At 34.4% G+C, this 21,775-nt stretch overlaps 1 protein-coding gene and 1 long non-coding RNA gene across 9 annotated transcripts in view; one reads left to right on the forward strand and one right to left on the reverse strand.

The window, feature by feature from the left end:
- Window positions 1-1,719: 1,719 nt before the first annotated feature.
- Window positions 1,720-21,775, forward strand: part of LOC126710399 (uncharacterized) — a 29,813-nt gene continuing 9,757 nt past the window's right edge. The window contains exons 1-4 of one of the 4 annotated variants that reach the window (XR_007649653.1): window positions 1,720-1,846; window positions 2,097-2,159; window positions 2,285-2,353; window positions 16,465-16,636. This is a non-coding gene — a long non-coding RNA (uncharacterized LOC126710399). Of the gene's footprint in view, window positions 1,847-2,096; window positions 2,186-2,284; window positions 2,354-16,464; window positions 17,250-21,775 lie in introns of those variants that run through there. The other 3 variants (XR_007649655.1, XR_007649652.1, XR_007649654.1) reach the window with 3 other exon arrangements.
- LOC126710398 (MADS-box transcription factor 23-like) overlaps window positions 17,382-21,775 on the reverse strand; it is a 32,348-nt gene continuing 27,954 nt past the window's right edge. Inside the window, exons 4-8 of one of the 5 annotated variants that reach the window (XM_050410831.1) lie at window positions 18,322-18,421; window positions 18,178-18,219; window positions 18,009-18,092; window positions 17,728-17,900; window positions 17,382-17,631 (exon numbers count right to left, since the gene is read on the reverse strand). In XM_050410831.1, coding sequence (XP_050266788.1) covers window positions 17,616-17,631; window positions 17,728-17,900; window positions 18,009-18,092; window positions 18,178-18,219; window positions 18,322-18,421 — 415 coding nt within the window. In that variant the 3' untranslated portion in view covers window positions 17,382-17,615. Of the gene's footprint in view, window positions 17,635-17,727; window positions 17,901-18,008; window positions 18,093-18,177; window positions 18,220-18,321; window positions 18,422-21,775 lie in introns of all 5 variants that reach the window. The other 4 variants (XM_050410830.1, XM_050410833.1, XM_050410832.1 and 1 more) reach the window with 4 other exon arrangements.

Here is a 21,775-nt window from a genome sequence, read left to right on the forward strand (position 1 = left end):
CACTAATATATGTATTACTCTTACCTGCAAAGTTAAATATAAAATAAAATAAAATACATTTTTTTTTTTTTTCTGACAATGAAATGTAACGTTATTACATTAATAAAAACTAGCCTCTGAGCACACGCGTGCTCAGAGGCTTTTCTATTTATTAGGTAAAGATTAATAATTTGCATTTATTATAATTTAGGATTTCTACTTATTCGAATCACAAAAATAAAATAAAATAAATATGTGGGGTGAGTTTTGTAGATTTGAGGAGTTTTAAAACTAACAAATGAGTGATTTTATTTTGGAGGGAGTTAGAGAGTAAAAGTAGGAATTTAAATTAATGTAAAAGTAGGAGTTTATTAAAAGTAGAAAAGCATTTCAACGTAAAAGTAGGAATTTATTATTTTTGTTAATTTACTATTTTAACCCCATTTTTAAGTTTTAGATAGGGGTATTTTTGACGGTAAAAAAAGCAATAACTAACGTTCTTTTGCCAATTTACTATTTTAACCCCATTTTTAAGTTTTAGATAGGAGTATTTTTGACAGTAAAAAAAAAATAACTAAGGGCACGTTTGGTAGACTGTAATAGACACTGTAATGTAATAGATATTCCTATGACATAATTATTCGGTTGTTTGGTTATGTTTTTATTACAATGAATAGTTATTCCTTATAAATAGCTATTCTTCAAAATAAGGAATAATTATTCCTTATCAAAAGTACTGAATATCTATTCCTTCATTTTATGTAATAATTTTTTTAAAAAATTCCCTACAAAGCCATTAGTTACCACATCTTCAAAAAGAAAGAAAATAAATTTTCCTTGTTGTTAATTATTAGTTTTATTTTGAACACCCTAAAATAAGTGTATTTTAGGAAACTTGACTTAAAAATAATTTAATTACACATTTTTTTTATATTCTACTAAATTATGAATGTATATTCAAGATTTTATTCCTAAATGGTCGCCAAACTAATGAATAGTAGTACTTATTACATTCCTACTTAATGTATTCCTTGTAATATTTATTCCTATTCCCATGTAATAATCATTACAGTGTATCAAACGTGCCCTAACTTTCTTTTGCCAATTTATTATTTGGGTCCGGTTAATGTGTGCCCTTAGGGCACACTTTAACCTTTCTATTTTTGGAAACATTTTCTCGGAAATTGAAAAAATTGTCATTACTTTATCAATTCTCGAGAAAATTATTTCCAAAAATAGAAATTAATGTGTGCCCTAAGGGCACACATTAGTAAAATCCTTATTATTTTAACCCCATTTTTAAATTGTTGGTTAATTAATTTATAGATATTTTCGACAGAAAAAAAAAAATAATTAAATTTCTGAATCCACTTAATATATATAGACAATTAAAAAAATAAAAACCGTCTGATAATTTATTAGAACAAATCCAATATGGGAGCAATCATTCATAAGTCGAGGCTCAAGAGTGAAGCCGACTAAAAAGATCAAATTGAATTGCTACTGCCACTCAAGTACTTATACCGATTTCGTTTTGTTGGAAAACGATCAAAATATCTACTTGTTTGCTACGATGAAGCAGCATCGACCTGTCCCTACTTCCCAAACACAAATAGCATAACCGAATAAAACCAAAAGCAATCGAAAATTAAAAAAACCAAAAAAAAAAACAAGAAAAGGACCCCCACGATTACGTATTAGATCTAGTGGGGGCATCCCCAGTTATTAGTCTCTGTATCTCTCTTCCCCACATTTCTTATTTAAATCCCTCTCTCTCCCTGATATTTTTTCCTCTCTCTTCACTTTCATCACATTCTCTCTCTCTCTCTCTTTCTTTCTCTCTCAACTTTTCTCAGCTTTCTCACAGGTACGATTCGCTCGTCTTTCGCTCTATAACATATTCCTTTTCTAGGTTTCTCTTCGTCCACAGACTACCACTCCATTTCTCTGCCTCAATTTTCGATTTTTCTTCACCTAGTTTAGGGTTTCCGTTCCTGCTTTTTTGCCATGTCGTTCGCTTCAGCTGTTGGTTCACTTTGATTTGGTTTTTACATAATCTCAATTTTGCTATTGTTTTCTATTTTTGTACGTTGAGAACTAAAATGACTTCGTGACAGTTTCTCTTTTAGGATCCGTTTGGCTGCCGAGAAACCGTCGGAATATGACAGCATATAAAACAGGTTGCTGGCCCTAGCTTAGCTGTTTCGTAAGATTCCTTAATGTTTCAGCTAAACTCAGCAACACATATATTCCCCTGGAGTACTACATTTACTTATGAATTTCGTTTTGGAACTTTTTTGTTTAGATACTGATTGGAAGAGAAGCGGAGTGTGTTGGAAAGGAAAGCAGATATGTATATATCTTCAGCAATCAGGTTAGAACTACGAGTCTTTTTTCTCTCTCTCGTGTTGGAGAGGTATCTTTATACATATTCTTTTGCTGGTTTCTATATGGTTTAACAGTACTTGTTGTCCATTGTTTTTATGGCTTTTTAAGTATTTAACTTGAAAACTTTACCTTATTGGATGCACTCACTTTTTTGTTTTCCCTTTTCACCGAGATGTGAAATTTTATGTTACGGGATAAACGTTTTGCTCCTAGTTACTAAGGATAAATAGACTATAGTATTCTGTTGTAATTGTACGAATGCTATATTTTATGGTGTTAGGGAATCTTTTATAATCGTACGAATGATTCATGGTTAGTTCACTTAACTTTTTAAAGTAAAACTGCATAAAATATTGTGAATACTGTATTTTTTTTTTACCCACCTTCTGGTTGTTTTAGTTAAACACACAAATGCTTGGTTACCATGTTGATTAGTTGCATTGTTTGGTAACTTTTTTAGTTATTAGATTTACTTGATTAATTTTGAACATAAAAAATGGCACAGTTGCACACTGTCCATCTTAGTAGTTGGTAATTATATATAGAATGTTTTTTTCCCATATTATCATGATTGTAGTGGTAAGATATTTTTAGGAAAAAAGTAGTACTAGTACTACCATCATCATTTTGTCTCTTTGTATTTAGGTGAGCTATGGGGTGTAAAATTTTTCATTTTGGTGTCTGTTTTCGGAAAGGGGGAGGGATCACAAAGTACAAACATTTATGAATAAAATAATACCATAACATTTGTAGAAATATAATAGCAAAACAAAGCATAATGATAGTTATAGACTGTGTGTATGAGACATAGCTGAAATCGTGTTTTAAAAACACGATTTCACCATTTCATAATTATAATTGAAATTGTGATTTCAATGCAATAACAAGAATATTTCTAATGGAACGTCTTTCACAATCCTTGGAGAGATGGTTCACTAATAGATTGAGGGATAAATAATTTGACTCATTAACATCTAAATCATGAATGTTTGGACTTTGGAATCCATATTATGCAAGGAGACATTATTTTTGCTAATTCGAATAAGGGTGATATAAAATTGGTCAATTTCCAACATCATATCCATAGTTAGCGCATTCGTCAGAGTTAGAAGCTCCAGCTCCATATCAAGATCATGGTTGATATCGTTACTATCATCAATAAGAAAGCCTTCTGGCTTGTTATGTAGGAACTTGTTCAAAAATATTGTAATGAAAGGAACATAGGAGTTTTCCGCTAGGTATTTGACCAAATACGATTGTCTAGTAACGGCAATGTCTAACTCAACTTGTTTAACAATAATTAGTGCAAAATAAAAATATTAAAGAAGAAATCAAATTTTTTTATTCTGGGTATGTGATCTAGTAAAATAGTTTGTCGTTTCAAAAAGAAAAATGTTTTATTTAAGATCATATCTTTATTTTATTTTATTCTTTTGACATGTGTCTCTCCCAATCTCCCTTAAATTTTCGTTTACCCCCACCTCTCTCTCTCCAAATGCGTTTATATGAAGTCGTCACATACTTTCTAGCCGTTGTTCTTGAATCCAGTCGATTTCAAGTCTATCGTATTTTACCTTGGTTCATCTCATTTGTGCTAGAATCAAAGTGCGTTGGTGGTTCATTTACAACTAGACTTTTGGTGGAACTTCTAGTGTATTCATCACTCACTGGCACCTAATGAAATCAACTTGCCTAACCATTAATCCAAAACCTCGCCGTCCGTCGATTATCCAATGCATATTGATCGGCTGTTTTGAACCCAATCATGCTTGAGTCAAGTGATGGGTTTACCCTCAACGTGAACCAAACCAACCTGTGAGCACCCTAAAGCCCTACATTGAGCATTTACTAGGTTGATATGAACTATATAAGTGGACATGAAAAGTTATAGTTGTGACTGCTCATTTTAAGGTATTATGCAGATATAACTAACAAAAAACTAGTTCTCAACTATAACACCAAAAAATAATGTCATGTCTCATTCTTTAAATTGTTAAAACCATAAAACATACCATAGTTATTGGACTCCTTAACCCCATTGGAATAATGTTCTAGAACACACAACCCCAATCGTGGTAGATTAACATTCTCATTCTCCAAATTTAGGGACTTCGAATGCAAAGAATAAACAATTGATTTGATTTTAACAAAAGAAAAAAGAAAGAAATATTTGATCCGTTTTCTATATTTTTTACAAAATTTTTTTAATAAAAAAATAGCAAGATATGAACCTATAATGTTTGCTCCATGGTGATTGTGTTGTACCATCAGGCCAAGACACCTATTGGTTTTTGGTTTAGGTGAAATGCAGACCCATGTACCCTATTCAATGAGTAAGGCTAAAAGCGAGTAAGGCTAAAAGGATCAGTTGGGTAAAGTTATTTGGTTCGCATTGCTCACTATTCTCTATCCTAGATAAGAATAGCCGTAGTCGTTAAATCTTCTGTTTGTTTGCGGTTGTTTGGGTGTTGGGTTGGTCTTCCCAATTACTTGTGGGCCTGCTTTATTTGTTGATTGTCTTGCCCATATTAAGCTTGTTTGGTTGGTTCAAGTGGTTTTTTTTTTTTTTTTGGCCAAAATAGACCTTATTTAGGCCATTTTAATGTTAGCCCCTTATCGCCGTGGAGGAAAAATAGGACTATTCGGGGGAGTTGGAGTGGGTAAAATAGTATTCATTATGGAATTGATCAACAACATTGCCAAAGCTCATGGGGGTGTATCTGTGTTACATTCCATACCTTACTAAAAAACCGATCCTTGTTTACCAACCACACATTGTCTAACCAAATCCAATTATCTCTCGACATTTTCCTCAAAAAATCCGATTCCTGCGGATTCTTCCCCCGACATTCTTTGTTGTTTTTAGCTGGTTCAACTATTATTCATCTCATTCAAAGACTTTTAAGGCCATTTCTTAATCCTTTTTTACTTTCTTGCTTGCATTTTTGAATTTTCTACTTGTTTATTTGCACTATGACTACTAGACTTGAGCTTAACCGCTAAGAGTTCCCTTATGAGATCTATTAAGTTCGATGGAAAGAACTTCAACTATTAGGTCTGATCGGTAGAGATATTGTTGAAGAGGAAAGGGATTATTTGATCATCTATTATATGACAATCCATCATCTTTTAAGATTTGTGAGTGATGCTACTATTATAGACGGCTTGAATATCTTTCTCACCTCCACTGCCCCATCAAGCATTTGAAATCAAGAGGACAATCTTATCATGTTTCTCATGCTATTTAGCATATAACCCAATAGTGGGGCATTTTGTTGCATCTTTGATCTTCGAAGGTCATTTAGGAGTGTTTGCAACACATCTATTATGTAACTGAAAATATCATTCGTTTGTATGATGTCTTTAAGTAGTACTTCAATCTTGAGCAAGGCAATTAGTGATTTAGGACAAGAAATGGGATTTAATTTTTTATCTTTGGTTAATTTTTGAATTTTTATGTGATTTTCGTTATTTTAGCATATAGGATTTTATTTCCTTAATTGTAGTTGTTTTTAAGGTTTTTCTAGTCAAATTAGGGCCCTATTGTGGTAGGTATCAAATAGAATCTCTTTTAGAAATTTTTACTTGGAAATCTGGAGCCTTTAAATAGGTGTGCAATATGTAGACCGAAAATTGAACTTCAAAAAATTTCATATAGAAAATTTCTTAGAAGTTTTTCTCTTTTTTTGGTGGATTCTAGGTTTTCCTTATGGATTCAAGTAATCCCTTACGGATTTAAGGGTTTCGTTAAGCTATAATGATATCTAGCCCTATCACACCTTTCGTTTTGTGTCAATTGGTATCAAAGCTCATTAGTATCTTGATATGGCAAAAGGTGACGACCAAAATAACCACCTTAATTCACAGTGATCATGGGGTGAAAGCTCTCATGGTGGCTATTCAAGTTCATGATGAGAGGATGACTTGTGGATTCTGTGAGATTCTCAACATGCTCATTGATCTTGGTTTTGAAGGCAAAAGAGATCATGATGATGGAAGAGGAATAAGCATCAAAGACCTTGCTTATAATCAATCTATCAACTGACATGTTTGCAATTTTAATGATGTTCCATACTTTTTTTTTTTTTGATAAATAACGTAAGAATATTATTAATAATAGAAAAATTGCGAAACCGAGTACATTGGGGATGCACTATGGGGGCACTAATCAGGAAACAAAAGAACAACGATCAAGAAAAATAGAAAAGGAAGAACAAGAAAAGTGAGAAAAGACCACACTCCATTCAAAGAGAGCGTGTAAGAAAAAAGACTTAATCTCTAGCAAAGAATGTTCACAACCCTCAAAGCTCCTAGCATTCTTTTCACGCCAAATGCATCAAATCAAGCAATGAGGTACTAATTTCCAAACATCAATGTGACGATGTCGCACAGGCTTTCCTTGCCAAGCCTTAAACAACTCAAGAACAGTATGAGACATAACCCATTGAATGCCAAACAAGTAGAATACCAAAGACCACAACTCCCAAGCTATGGAGCAATGAAGTAGAAGATGATCCACCGATTCCCCACACCTCTTACACATATAGCACTAGTCAAGCACTATCACTCGTCTTTTATGAAAGTTGTCTGTTGTTAAGATCTTACCTAAGGAAGCAGACCAAAAAAAGAAAGCCACCCTTGGAGGAACCTTTGATTGCATATCATTCTCTATGGAAAGGAAACAAAAGTAGGAGGGTAGAAGGAGATATAATAACCTCTAACCTCAAAACTTCTATTCCTTGCAGGCTTCCAACAAACCTTATCTGGGCCAAACCCCCGCACTGTCGAAGAATAGACTAACCCCATAAACCGGTCAAAGGCTGCTTCTTCCCAATCCTATGGTGGACGACGAAATTGCACATTCCAGTGAAACCTCCCCACAGACCAACCCATAACTTCAACCACCGAGGAATCCTTTGACCTACTAAGGCAATAAAGCTCTGGAAAGGCCTCTTGGAGAGTACAATTCCCACACCACACATGCTTCCAAAATTTCACTCTAGTACCATCCCCCACATCATAAACAAGGAGTTTAGAGAAGTTCAACCAGCCACTTCTAATGTATCTCCACAACCCCATAAGGACTTGTCACCTTTTTCGTACACCAACCACCCCAAATGTTCCCATATTTTTCCTCTGTAACCCTTCTCCATAAAGCATCAGTCTCCATGCCATACCTCCACAACTATTTTCCTAGCAAGGCAGAATTAAAGTTTCCCAGCCGTCTTATACCCAACCCCCCATCCCGCAAAGGCCTACAGACCTTGGCCCAATTAACTAAATGTATTTTAGGTTCACCACCAATCCCATTCCACAAAAAATCTCTCTGTAATTTCTCCATGTGCTTTGCCACCTTACCCGGTAAAGGAAAGAAAGTATGTAGGTAAAGACGAGAGTGAGCTTTTAATGAGTGTCACCTTACCCCCTTTAGATAAATACATTCTCTTCCAACATGCTAAGCTCCTCTCCATTCTCTCTAGAATAGGATTCCAAACAGATAAATCCTTAAATTTTGCACCTAATGGAAGGCCCAAATATTTCAAGGGCAAAGAAGACTTCCCACACCCCAACAGACCCACCGACGCCTCCAAATTGTGTACCCCACCAACAGGTACCAACTAAGATTTCCCCAAATTAATATGAAGCCCTGACACTTCCTCAAATCTAGCAAGAATCGCCCTTAAATTAGCAATATGAGAAGGTTCAGCATCACAAAAAATCAGAGTGTCATCTACAAATAAAAGATGAGACACCATCATTGATGGACCAGCCGTACTACCCATAGAAAAGCCTGAGAATTGCCTGGCGGAGGCAGCCACATCCAACATAAGACTTAATGCCTCCATCGCAATATCAAACAACAAAGGGGATAAAGGATCCCCTTGCCGAAGTCCCCTAGAACTTCCAAAGAAATCAGATGAACTACCATTGATCAGAATAGAAAACCTTACAGTTGAAATGCAATACCTTATCCATTTTCTTCATATCTCTGAGAAACCACAACGTTGAAGCATATTTATTAAAAAATCCCAACTCACATGATCATACGCCTTCTCCGTATCCAATTTACACAAAACACCTAGAACTCCTGACTTCAATCTACTATCAATACATTCAGAAGCAATCAAGACGAAATCCAAAATCTGTTTGCCCTTCACAAAAGCATTTTGTGAATCCGAAATAAGCTCATGCACCACCCTACGAAGCCGATTAGCCAACACCTTAGAAATAATCTTATAAATCCCACCAACTAAGCTAATAGGCCGAAAGTCCTTGACCTCCACAACATCCACTTTCTTGGGAATAAGAGCAAGGAACGAAGCATTAAGACACTTCTCAAACACTGCCTGAGTATGAAAATTTTGGAATACAACCATAATTTCTGTTTTCAAAACACCCCAACAAGACTGAAAGAATGCCATGGAAAAGCCATCCGGGCCAGGTGCCTTATCACCATTAAAATCATTGATAACCCCAAACACCTCTTCGTCCTCAAAAGGCCTATTTAACCAACTTGAATCTTCTACCGAGATACTAGAAAAATCCACATCATCTAAGACAGGTCTATGAGCCACATCCTCAAAATAAAGCTGCCTATAAAATTGAGAGATACAATCTGCTATGGCAGTTGGGTCCAAAGACAACACCCCATCCATCATAAGCCTATCAATAGAATTAACCTTCTTATGAGAGTTAGCTATACGGTGGAAAATTTTAGTATTCTTGTCTCCTTTCCTAACATAGAGAACTCTAGATTTTTGCCTCCAACATATTTCTTCCAATAGAGTAGCTTTTTCTAACTTCTCACGAATTATTCCCATTTCTACCCTTTCCTCTGCTGATATTCCCCTACTCTCTTCCATATTCTCTAGAACACTTAAGTCCTTCCACAATTTTTCAATCCGTTGTTAATTGATGTTGTAAATCAATTGAAGGCCAATCAAAAGAAATTTTATGCTACAATATCTCAAGGATACAATTTCCAAAGCTGGATCAAGTTATCAAAATATTCAAAATATCTATTTATTTGTAGCGAAAGATTTTAATTTCCAGACAAAACCTTGAGTTCAGAGTTTCATTTAAGTGGAGGGGTCTGATGTAGGACAAGATATGAGATTTAATTTTTATTGTTTGTTAAGTTTTGAAATTTTATGTAATTTTTGTTATTTTAGCATTAAAGATTTTATTTTCTTGATTTTAGGTGTTTTAAGTTTTTTTTTCCTAGTCAAATCAGGGTCCTATTACGGTAGGGTGTCAATGAAGGGTTTTATTTTTTATTTTTTTTGGTGTGTGTGGATTTAAGGAACTCCTTATAGATTCTAGTGTTTCGTTTCGCTAGAACAATATCTAGCCCTATCATGCTTTCCATTTTGCTTCAAGTAGAGTTTACCATGCTAGTATTCTCAAGTCATGGGATTGTATGGAGAAGGGTCGCCAGGATATGGATGTAGTTTGATTTCTTAGTGGACCGATATGAATTTGAGCTGATTCAAGCACAGAGTCTATGTAGCTTTGACGTTCCGTCTATTCATGAAGTTTACTTTTGATGTCAGCATTCCATTATTTCTAAATTTGCCACCGTTTTTAGCGAGTGCCCTGTACTTGTTGCCTTTTGTGGTAGTTTTGATGGATCATTAGGAGGCCACATGGTGCGCATGGTGGATTAAAGGGAGGTAGATGTTCTAGAAATTGGGAACCTAAGAAGTGCATGCACTATGGGAGCTACAATCATACCATCGACTATGGTTGAGACCTCCATGGCAAGCCCTCTGAGTCTTACCAATCAGGCATTCACTCAAGATGAATCCACTCCTGGATCAGGATCTTCATTACTGTCAAGCAGACATATTTGATCTCTATATATAAGGATGAGCATGCGCAATTCCTAGCTCATCATTATTGAAATGCTTCTTCATCTGGTTCCACTTTAGCCCAATCAGGTATGACATCCCATTGTCTTTTGTCTTCTACTTCCAATCCATGTATCATCAATTCCAGTATTACTAAGCAGTGAGTATAGGACCGGCATAGTTGTCCAAACTTGAATTGTATCGTGAATTGAATTTCATTTTTTCATATTGTGTATAGTAAGATACACAAACACCAAATAAAATTTATAAAAAAATTATAGATATACATATATGAAAGTTATATTCATTAAATTCATAACACATTCAACTAATGACTAATTTAATATCACTTATGTAATAATATTTAGCCAAGCTAACTAAGTGTGTATTTAGGACTAGCTTATAAGCTTGATTTTTGCTTTTTAGCTTTTATGTACAACTTTTTAAAACCTCAATTTTTTTAAAACTTTTCCTCACTTTTTCAAAGTACAAGTATATTTTAGCACACTTTCAACAAAAAGTTAAATAAGTTGTTTCTAAACAGACACTAAATAGATCAAATTAACATGTGTTTATATTGTCATTTTTTATTCATAGTATAGAAAAGAAATTTGTAATTATGAAAGTAAAGTGCCAAGTGTGTAGTACAAATTTTGTAGGAGAAAGAAAGAAAAAAAAAAAAAAACTCATTAACGTGTTATTTTATTGGGCTCAAATCAGGTAGCCAAATCATCTTGTGTTAAAAATAAGCCTAATGACTTTTTAAACCTTTTGATTTTGGATTGCAATTCTTTTGGAGCAGGCCAATAAATATTTTTTGTGTTTACTCTTATTTCTGCTCTTCAATAAAATTTATTTTACTTTTAAAAGATTTATGGGAAGAAATGCAAGAGGGTAAGAAGAGATGGACAATAGCGTGGTGTTCGGGTGGCTTTAATGTAGTAGCATTCCCATTAGTAAGCTGGGGTTGTGAGAGATTCTCTTGGACAATGCTTAATTTCTCAGATTTCATTAATGTGTCAGAATTATTGGATATTCCTCTTGAAAAAGGGTTTTTCACCTAGGGTAAGGTTAGGAGTTTACTTCCATTTCTTGTATTTTTCATTTTCAAGCTTCAATGTTGTGGAAAAGAATTTTTACGCAGTTCATTGGTTGCTACCTGGGCTTGTTTCATATCATCATTATGTTTTTCTAGGCTGTGGCAGTTTGTGAAGGGGAAGAAGTTCATTTAAATTTGAGAACAGGTGTCTAAGGGAACCAAATTTTGTAGAGATTTCAAGAAGTGGTAGGCTTGGCTAGCTATGTACTTGCTAGGAAGCTCCAAGCTTTGGAAGTTGATTTAAAAAGTGAAATAAAGAGTTGATCGGTGATATAAGGGTGCCAAAAAAAAAAAAAAAATTGCTTGAGTTAATTAGGTTGGATTTGAAGTAGGGAAGAGTTGCCTTACCAATAAAAGAAGTTGATGGTGACAACATATTGTGGAGCCAACAACCTGGTGGTAATTTTAGCATTAATAGTGGCAATGATGAAAACCTGTCATGAAGGGGAATGTCAGTGAACATCTTTTGGCGTTGTTGGTTGCAATAATTTCAGTGGGAGTACTGGAAATGGTAGTGGTGATGGCGTGTGGCATGGTCTGTAATAGTTATGGTAGATAGTATGTGATGGTAGTAATGGAGATTTTAAAGATATTGTTGATAATTTTTGGTGTTGGCAGAGGAGCAATGGTTTCATTGTGTAGTACTAGTGTAAGTGGTTATGTTGGTGAAGGTGGTGATAATAATGGCGACATGGTAACCCCAAATTTCGTGATATTAATGAAGTCGTAAAGGATGGTTATGAAGACGTGGTTCCTATGATAATTTAAGTGGTGGTGGCATTTTTCATTATCATTCTTAAAGAATGCATTATTTTAAAATTTTTAGTTAACTTATCAAATAGAACTTTTTCATAACTTATCTGCAAATATGAACTATTTACTTTACTACAAATTTAAAATGAAAAATAAAAAGAACCTGAGTTCTTTGGTTAATTGTTTACTGCTATAGTTAGCATTAATTTTGGTAATAGTAGAATAGTACTCTACTGTGCTAATAAATGGGAGATCACCAGTTTGACTCTCCCTATACCCCTCCCTTGGGGCCACAACTTACAAAAAAGAAAGAAAGTAACATTTAGGAATTTAAGGATGTCCTTCTTTTTGGTTGTTGAAGATTTTAAAAGGTTAAATAAAATGAATTGCTTAATCAAGTTTAGTATATAGATGATAGCCTTCACATGTTTGTGTTTGTCTAAATTTTGACATTTAATTTCTTTTTTGAAAATAAAAAACCTAAGACATGGAAATACATATTCTCAAATTGTTTCATGGCACTGCTTGCAGGCATCCAGATTCTAGTGAGCCATGTGAAATGAAACTCATGATTCTTGGGAATTGTAAAATATTTGATGAATAAAATGAAATAGTAGCTTCCTGTAGGTACCCTTTATGACTGGATGGCTGCCTTAGGTGGCCATTCCTTTTCTAATTTGCTGGAATTTTTGGACTTTTTTACTCTTCGTTGAAATTTTAACCACTCTCTATGTACAGTGGCTGTGTTGTTTTTTTTTTTTGTTTGAATAAAATGTTTCATTTACTTATAAAAAAAAGTAGCTTCTTGTAGGAAGATTCTACGATCTTTTCTTTGTCCTTGCATTGTAAGAAGCTTATTAAATCTCTACAAAATATCTTGTTGTCTTGACTTGGATCATAGATTATGATAGATGCTTGGAGCACATCAAGTTGATGTATCTTGTTCTACCTCCATGACATTACCTATATTTGGAAAAAAGATTCTCCTATCGAAACCATTGTCATGCTTTTCTCACTTAATTTCTCTCTCTGTTTCTCTCTCTCATTATGGTAATGCAATTGATATGGTTTTGGTACTATTAATAGTGTGGAGACCTTCCTTTGAAGGACCTATTCCCTGATCTGTTTGAGCATTCAGCGGATAGGGAGGCTTTAGTATCAGCCGTGTTGGATTATCATGTGGATGGGGTGGCTGGGAGTTGGAATTTACATTTCCACAGAGACTTTCATATTTAGGAGTTGGAGTATTGTGTATTCCTTTTTTTACCATATTTATTCTTAGGTGACTTGGGGGGGGGGGGGGGGGGTGACAAGATGAGATGGCGTTTGAATAGGGAGTGGTAATTTTGATGTTTGGTCTTACTATGAGACAATTAACGGTATCAATGCTCATTCCTTTTCTTGGATGAGGATTTAGTGTATTAAGGCCCCACAGAGGGTATTGTTCTTTTGTGTACAACTTCTTGGGTTAAGATTCTTACTATAGATAACCTTATCAAGAGGGGGTTCTATTTAGTTGATTGATGTTATCTGTGCGGTGGACTGGGGGGAATCATCTATTGCTCTATTGTGATGTTGCATATGCTTTGTGGAGTGCATTTTCTAAAAATGTTTGAGATTTAGTGGGTGATGCCATTGATTGAGCAACTTTTTATTTGGTTCGAGAAACTGGTTTGGTAAATATGCCTCGGATGTATGGAATCTTGTGCCGGCCTGTTTGATATTGTTATTATGGAAGGAGTGGAATACTCGGGGTTTTGAGGGGGCTGAGAGCTCTTTAGATCAATCAGTCCTAGTTGATTGGTCTAGGGCTTTGGGTTTTACTCATTTTACTTCCATTCTTTAGTTTCAAAACTCCCTTAGATTTTCTGTAATTTTTTTAGATGCTTTGTGTTCATCGTGAATATGAAGTTTTCAGTTCTTCAATAAATTTCATTATTACTTATGAAATAATGAATTCAAGATCTACTTGTATCTTCTTGTGCATAAATTTCAGTTGGTTAGGTAATTCAAAATTAATCACAAAGAAGGTTGTAGCCAACCTCTTGGGCTATTTTCTGATAGAGACCAATGGCCTATACATGATTGCATACTTGGCTATGATTTTGAAGTTGTTTCCTTTTTTGATAAGAATTTTGAAGTTGTCTCCTTTGCATCCAAATTGTCTAGTACTTGAACTTGTGGTCCTTGTTTTCTCTCCATTTAATTTGGCTTGGGCAGAATTTAAGGGGCTGTGAAGTGAGTTAAAGTTATTTTAAATTGTTATGATTTCAAGGTTGGAATAACTTGAAAGTTATTTAGATAAGTCTTCATTTGTTTAATGTTTGGATAAAGGTTACTTGTTTTAGACATGAACATTTTTTTCATAATGCTGGTTAAGGGTATCTTATTGCCTGTAGCTGGTTAGGCATAGGTCAAGTTTAGTATGTCTTGATTGGTCCAAGTCTTGGCCTTGGCTAACTAGTTTGCTTCAGTTTCAAGTTCATAAAATGAATGAAGCATCCATCTTCTCTTTTGAGTTAGTTTGACATCAATGTTTCCGTAGCAAGAAGCCACATGAACAAGAAAACCTTTGGAGATTTGGAATCATATAAGAAAGTCTTCACTTGAAGTAGGACATGATCTACAATTGAAAGGATCATTGACTGTTAACATCTCAATTCACCACTTCCTTGTATGTGTGACTCCATGATGCCTAGTTGCATTAGATAGCTTTCAATCTCCTGAATGCTTAGATTCTATGAAATGTATTTGTACCACCTATCCAAAAAAGAAAAAAGTATGTGTACCATTGTAGCCTTAAAAGTGGTAAATAAAAAGGGATGCTATGGGGCTTTGATATACACCCTCTCAAAGCAAATTATGATCTTCAAACCCTTCTAGCCTAATGAGTCAGTCTTATCAGCTCCTAGTTCTGCTATGACAATACCATCACTAACACTTACATTATCCTCTTATCAAAAACGGAAAAAAAAAAAAAGAAGAAGAAAGAAAAAATAAAATACACTTAGCATCCATTTTACTCTAATTATGCAGCCCTGGAGAAATCTTCCTAGTTCATATGTGTATGTCTAGTGTCTTCTTAGGCTAGTACCTTGGTGCATATTTGTGGGAATCCTGCTATCTGATGAAGGTTCCTTTGAAAATCTTCCTTTCTTCTCATAGATAATCGTGGAATATGTTGCTGAGTTGAGGTTTTTTGCAGATCTGATAGGATACTCTTCATGATATTTTTTTCATTCGTCCTACAGGTATTTTAAAAGATATGAATTTTATGCCTATTCAAGGCAAACAACACAGTTTGTTCAAGCTGAATCTATAATTCAAATATGTGCAGAACAATTCCAAAATTTCTTGAGAGACCAATGAGCTCCAGCTCATATGGCACCTTCTCCCCTCCTAAGAGCTAGGTGGAGGAGGTGGTTGTGGGTTCAAAACCCACCTAGTGCATGTGTAGAAAAGATTTTCTTAAGAGTTTTTTAAATTGTCTTAAATGAACTGCAATGACAGCATATCCCTTAAATATAAAATGCGGTGTCATTCTCCTATCAATATTCTTTTTAAATTTTATTTCTTGTAATCTTTTTTAAAGTTCTTGCCAAGTTCTACTTTTATAGACTCTCTTTTCAAGGGAAGTTGAGTGCATATAATTTTCTTCTCTCTTTTTATTTTTTAATTTTTAATTTTTATAAATTTTTTAGAAATAACTTTTCCCTTCTGCTTTAAATAATTCTTCTGGAGAAATGTTCATAATTCTTGCCAAATTTTCCAGTCACTGGCCTTTTATCTCTTTATGTGGTTAGATATGGTTTTATTTTAAAGCTCTTGCATCATTTTTTTGTCAAGCATCTCAAGAACTGCTGCCAGAAACAGTACGAATGTTTTTAGGTGTTTGAACAACACATGTAAGTCTTTGCTTTTGAGGTTTTCCATAATGAAACTGTTGCGGATGATTTTTCACTACTTAAGCTAATGACTTTGACCTTTATGTTTTGGTTTATAAGTAAATTAACTTCTTCTTTAAGAAATTTAATATTGCAAATGGTTCGGAGGCATTTTGATATCCTTGTTTTTTAAAAAGATCTTTTTTATGCATGTATTCTTGGTTGACAACTGTTGGGACCCTTATTGGGAAGCTATACCTGTGTAGGCCTTAGTAATTAAACTCAGCTCCTAGATTTTCCTTAATGCTGGGTTTTTTCTGTTCCCCGATACATCTTAAGTTCCAAAAGTGTTTCTTATGTGACCTTGCCTTGGTTGATGGGGAAACCTCTTTTCTGTTTTGCTAGAGAATTATGATACTGGATTGCATGCCATTGTTCTTTATCCTTGATGAGTGGTTGCTTGTATCCTAGTGACGTATCTTGTTTTGTAACTTAAATCTTTTATGTGCAGTTTAAATTTGGTCCACCAAGCTATAGTTTGGACCCTGACATTTTGAACGAGTGGCCAATGATGACCAATAATGCTGTGTTGTTTTAAATAAACCAGCACTGATCACTGTTGGAATTAAAGCTCTGGATTCTCTTGTGATTTTTGGATTGCACTAACATTGAACTTCTGCCAGGTAAATGGAATATGATGTTAAAAACTGGTCCATGCTTGTTTATTATGCCAGTAATTATTATTGAATATTACCAACTTTAATGTTAACGACTCTAGGGGTTTTTACTTCCTGATAGCTTAATGATTTTTTAGGGGGCTAAGTAGTTTAGTCAGGTTCTAGAGCTGCATTTGTATCATTAGACAGAGCAGTGTTGCATATTCTCAAGTATCTGTACCTTTTAACCCAATGTAATTCAAGTTTTCTTCCATGGAGCCAAAGTTTGTTCTGATTATCCCAGCCTCTATGTGCATATTGTTTTATCACTATTATTTTGAATTGCAGTATTCTCTGTCTGTTAATGAAAAGAAGACCATATCTCTATAATTTAATGATCTTGGTGCGCTATAACCTTCTTTATTGCAGTAGAGATCATGCAATCACTTTTTCTAATTGTTTGTTTAAAATTTTCCAAGGGAACAAGAAGGTAGGTGCTACATTACCTCATTTTTGAACTTCTTAATTGAGTTGAAATATGCAGTTTTGTTTCAAGAGTATTTTGTTTGAGAAACTTATATAGTTACGCTTACTTGTCTCGAAGTTACATTCTTACTTTGGTACCTGCTAGTATTGGTTCTTTTTGTTCATCCAGATGGCGATTTATTCATAGCCTCTTTATAAACTAGATAACTGGTATAAACCTTTTAGCTGGTGTGTTTTTTGAAGGAGAATGAGTTGAAGATTGCTAAAAAAATGTGTCGCACAAGCATTGCATTTCAACTACTCTTTATTACAGTTAATCTTATTGTTACATAAGTAGCTGGTTTAATTGCTCATCACACACATGCTAAATTTGGTGTCATTGATCATTTCAAAGTATCTTCTTACTGAATTGTTGGTGGCTCTTATACCTTACCTCACAGATAGAAACGTAATTCTATAGCCACAGGCCATTTTATTGGTAGAGACCAAGTAGCATCCAACTCGAGATGCATCTTCTTCATTATTGCAGTTGTAGTCTGCTGCAGTTATTGAGGAAACAAGTTTGGGATCATGTTTTTGGAAAAGCACATTGGTATTCATGATTGAAATATTTAATTTATAGGATAATATACCCCAGTTTTGTAGCTCTTGTTGGTGTCTCATAGTTTTGTTGCTGTGGCTGGCTAAGTTGGAGATGGACAGGTTCATGTGAGTCCTCTCCAATGCCAAGACCATCTAAGAGAAGGGAAGTTCTGTTTGCTCCATTTGCATCCCTTGTTCCATAAACCTGGGATCCGAAACTTTTCTGTTGAGGGTTACTATAAAAATCTCAAATTTGGCATAAGTTCAAGCATTGAATTAATTTCATATTATAAGATATATTTGAAGTTCATATTACTTTTATAATTGATACCTTCTTATATAATTCCATGTTTTCTTGACGGATTAAGTTTACCTTCTTATACAGTTCCATATTTTCTTGGTGAATTTGGTTTCCCTGCAACAAGGAGGATGAAATTTAGCCGTGTGAATAGTAACAAAAATGAAAATGAAAATAAGCAGCCATTGTTTTCAGTGTTGACCTTTCGATTTAATTCTTCTATTTCATCCATTAAGATTTGGTCCTACAAAAGTAAAAAATTATGGTGAGTAACATGCATGGGCTTTATATTCAAGTAGTGGAATTATAGAGAATGAGCTTTGCATATGGGAAGAGGCCTTCAAACCTTTTTCATACGAACACCCCGAAGACTCATTTCCAATTGATTCTCCAAATTTTGCAAATCTTTGACAGTCATCCCAGAGAGTTCTTCACCCATCATTTGCCTGTTATTTTAATAGACGTTTAAGCCTTCAAATTTGCATCTTGAACATATCAAATTCGTTTGTGAGGTGCACTTAATGATATCAAGAGACCATATCTTCCAATTATAACATTACTAGTACTGTTGATAAATACTATGCTTTGAGCTCTGATGATCCTATGATTTACCCTTAGATCACACTCTTGTCTTGTAATTGATGGCTTTTACTTGCACTTGCAGAAAAGCTTTTGTGACCATCTAATTGGTCCATTCTTCATTCCCTGCAATGCAAGTTCTCTTGCTAATATGTATGAAAATTTGTTGCATTCTTTCTTGACTTTGTGTAATGATTATGTTCCAAAAAAGTCTTTGTATGATGATGCCATGTAAAATCTATTTCCAAAATTGTCTATAGTACTTTCTGTATTGCAGAGTTACTGGATCTCAATTTTTGTCTCATGATATTCAGCTTGGTTGTAGCTTGAGATCATGGAACATGTCAACTAGGCCCAGCATATTGTATCCACTGGGGAGTAATACAGTCCACATGCCTGATCCATTAATCTTATAGAATCTAACTAATTATTAAAGTCCTTGATGTTTTCAACTGCTGGGGCTTTTGATAAGGTGTGTATTGTTTAACCATGGTTTGGGAAAAGTCTTTGGGGCTTCTGTACTGAGCTAGCCTCAAGGCAAGACAAAATAATATGGTCTTTTTCAGCAGACTTGTGTGCTAGAACGCCTTGAAACATCTTGATCTGAAAATTGAACTCTTTCTACAAACAATGCTAGGTAGAAATAAAATCATGTTACTTTAAAAATCATAATTTATCTTCTTCTACTTGTTTGTAAAAGCTTATGAATATGACAAACATTTGGTCAGAAATTCCCAAAAACTTTGAATAATTAACATGGCTTTTATGCTAGTATCTGACTTTCTCCCTTTTCAACAAACAAACCTTGAATTCACTTCTCTTTATAAAGTAGCATGTACATGTGTTTAAGTCCAATTTAATGGCAAGAAGATAATTCAGAATGTAAATCCCAGCTTGACCAATCTGATATTGACTTCTTCAGAAGATAGAACTAATGTTTACTATCTATTTATCTTTCTAACTTTGTATTGTTTTTTATTTTGCTTCTTTTATTGCTTATTCCACTACTCGGCTTGAAAAGAAATTTTATCAAGCTAAGTTAGAAATTGATACCTGGCGTTATGCGACTGACATAGTAACATTTTTTTAGTTCTAGTAAATGGCTATCTACAAAAAACTAGAGAAGGGGACATGAGAAAAAAAGTGTCCTTTGCCAATGTACTATAAGGAATAGATGTATGTTTCAATCCAGGAAAAAGCAATATCATGTAGTAGATCTCCTATTTGTGGGTGATTCTACCTAGTTTGAGTCTGTAAAAGGCTTCACAAGCAAACGACAATGGACCATATAAGAGTCCACATGTTGGGTGAGCCTTAAGGTATCCGCGGCCATGTATTGACTCACCACACTATCATCAAATGGTTTATTAGGTTGGGTAATGATGAGGAAGTTTATTTTATGTACCAACCAGGGATATGTCTTTCAATTAGGTAGCAACTCCCTCTAATTCATATACAATTTGACATAAAGACCCATAGAAGTTCTTACAAGTTTTGAATGTAACAAGTTGATCTCTTCCAATATATCTAACACATTGATGCTGGAGCATCTAATCCCAAAGCAGAATAGAACAAATAGTTTATTTTGTCTAGCCCCATAGTTTTTATATTACTAGTCTCTTTTTTCTCTATTTTATGTTTTATTTTTTTTTTTTCTTTAGTATTTTAAAAGGTCATGTGACTAGCATGTGTGAGGAGTGAGGACATATCTGGCTGCATGTGTGATAAACAACATAACTGGTTGTCAGGGTTGAAGACTTATAAGAGGCGAGGGAAAGCTGGTTTTAGTGCTCAAGCATTAATTTGGGATGTTTCCCCCTGGGACTTTTCTTAGATAGTATAAGTTAAATTGAATCTTATTTTATTATTTATTTTCTATTGGATCAGTTTTAGTTAAATAAGGGCAGTTTGGTATTTCAGATTCTGTAATGGGCTGTTCTTGGCTGTACCAAAGGCCCAGGTCTCATTTTAAGTTTTGAGTCATTTTCCTATTTGGTTTAGAAGTTCTAAAGTATTTTTTGTTTGTTATTAGTAATCCTAGTAATTCTAAGAATAGATTATTTAGAGTCCTAGTCTTTTTAGGAAAGGATTTAACAATATCCTATATGAAGGCTTTATTCTAGTTAATATTCATAGAGAGATTGATTTTAATAAAATTCCAGAGACTTATTTTAAGTTTTGAAGGTGTGATTGCCTTCTCCTACCAATGTCTAATTGCTTAGGAAAGTTGAGGTGTGGTTGTTTAGGATTTTCCTTTCTTTATTTCTTGGTCTATTCTTTGTTATAACACCAACCACAGCTATCAACATATTCAAGATTCAATCTTTTCTTGACCTAAACCCTTAAACATCAATCCTATTTCAAGAACCCTTTAACATCTCAAGGAATCTAATTTAGTACTGAATTCCTAAAAATCCTACATCAATGTGACTTTAAATGAAGCTGAATGGTTAGGTGTTATTGATATATGTAAGTTGGAGGGCTAGGATTCTAAGATTACTAAAGGCTATTGTAACTAGCCTCTTTTGAGTCATTATAAGCAGCATTTTCTTGTCTATTTATGAAATTTCATATTTGAATATTTTTTGAGCTTTTAGATCCTAGAAATTGATATTTGATTGTTCCAGCTTTAATCCTACTATCTTTTTCTTTGCTTTAATCTTCTTTGCTGTTGTAATTTCTTCTTAAACCCTTATTCTACACTATAACTAAGTACTCTTCACTGCATCAAGTGGTATGAAAGAAAAAGATTTTAGATCTAAGCCACAAAATTTAGATCTGAGTTAGTTCCAACTTTATGCTATCGTTGGTTGTGGGGGTAGAGCAAATCATGGTCAGCAGATAGAGATGGTTGAGATGAGTCATATGATTGAAGATTTGTCGTGAGCTATCCTAGTCCTTTATTGACATGAATCAATGGGAGCTTGAATGGTGATTTTAGAAGGCGACTACAAACCCTGGCACATATTGAAAGGTGGTCTGGAGGATGAGAATGATAAAATGGAAGAAAAAACCCTCTTCCATGATGTTAGACCCATAGAACATGCGACATGAGGCAAATTAGAGGATCAGTTTGTGCATACTCTTGAATTGAATGGTGAGGGAATCAAGATAGTAGTTGCTGATTTTTTTGGAAAGATGCATGTGGAGGACTATTTAGACTAGGAAGCTAGTTTAGAGATGTGCTTTGAGTGGAAGCCCATGAATGAAAATTGAAAGGT

Source organism: Quercus robur, chromosome 12 (assembly GCF_932294415.1).
Source record: "Quercus robur chromosome 12, dhQueRobu3.1, whole genome shotgun sequence".
NCBI classification, from domain to species: domain Eukaryota; kingdom Viridiplantae; phylum Streptophyta; class Magnoliopsida; order Fagales; family Fagaceae; genus Quercus; species Quercus robur.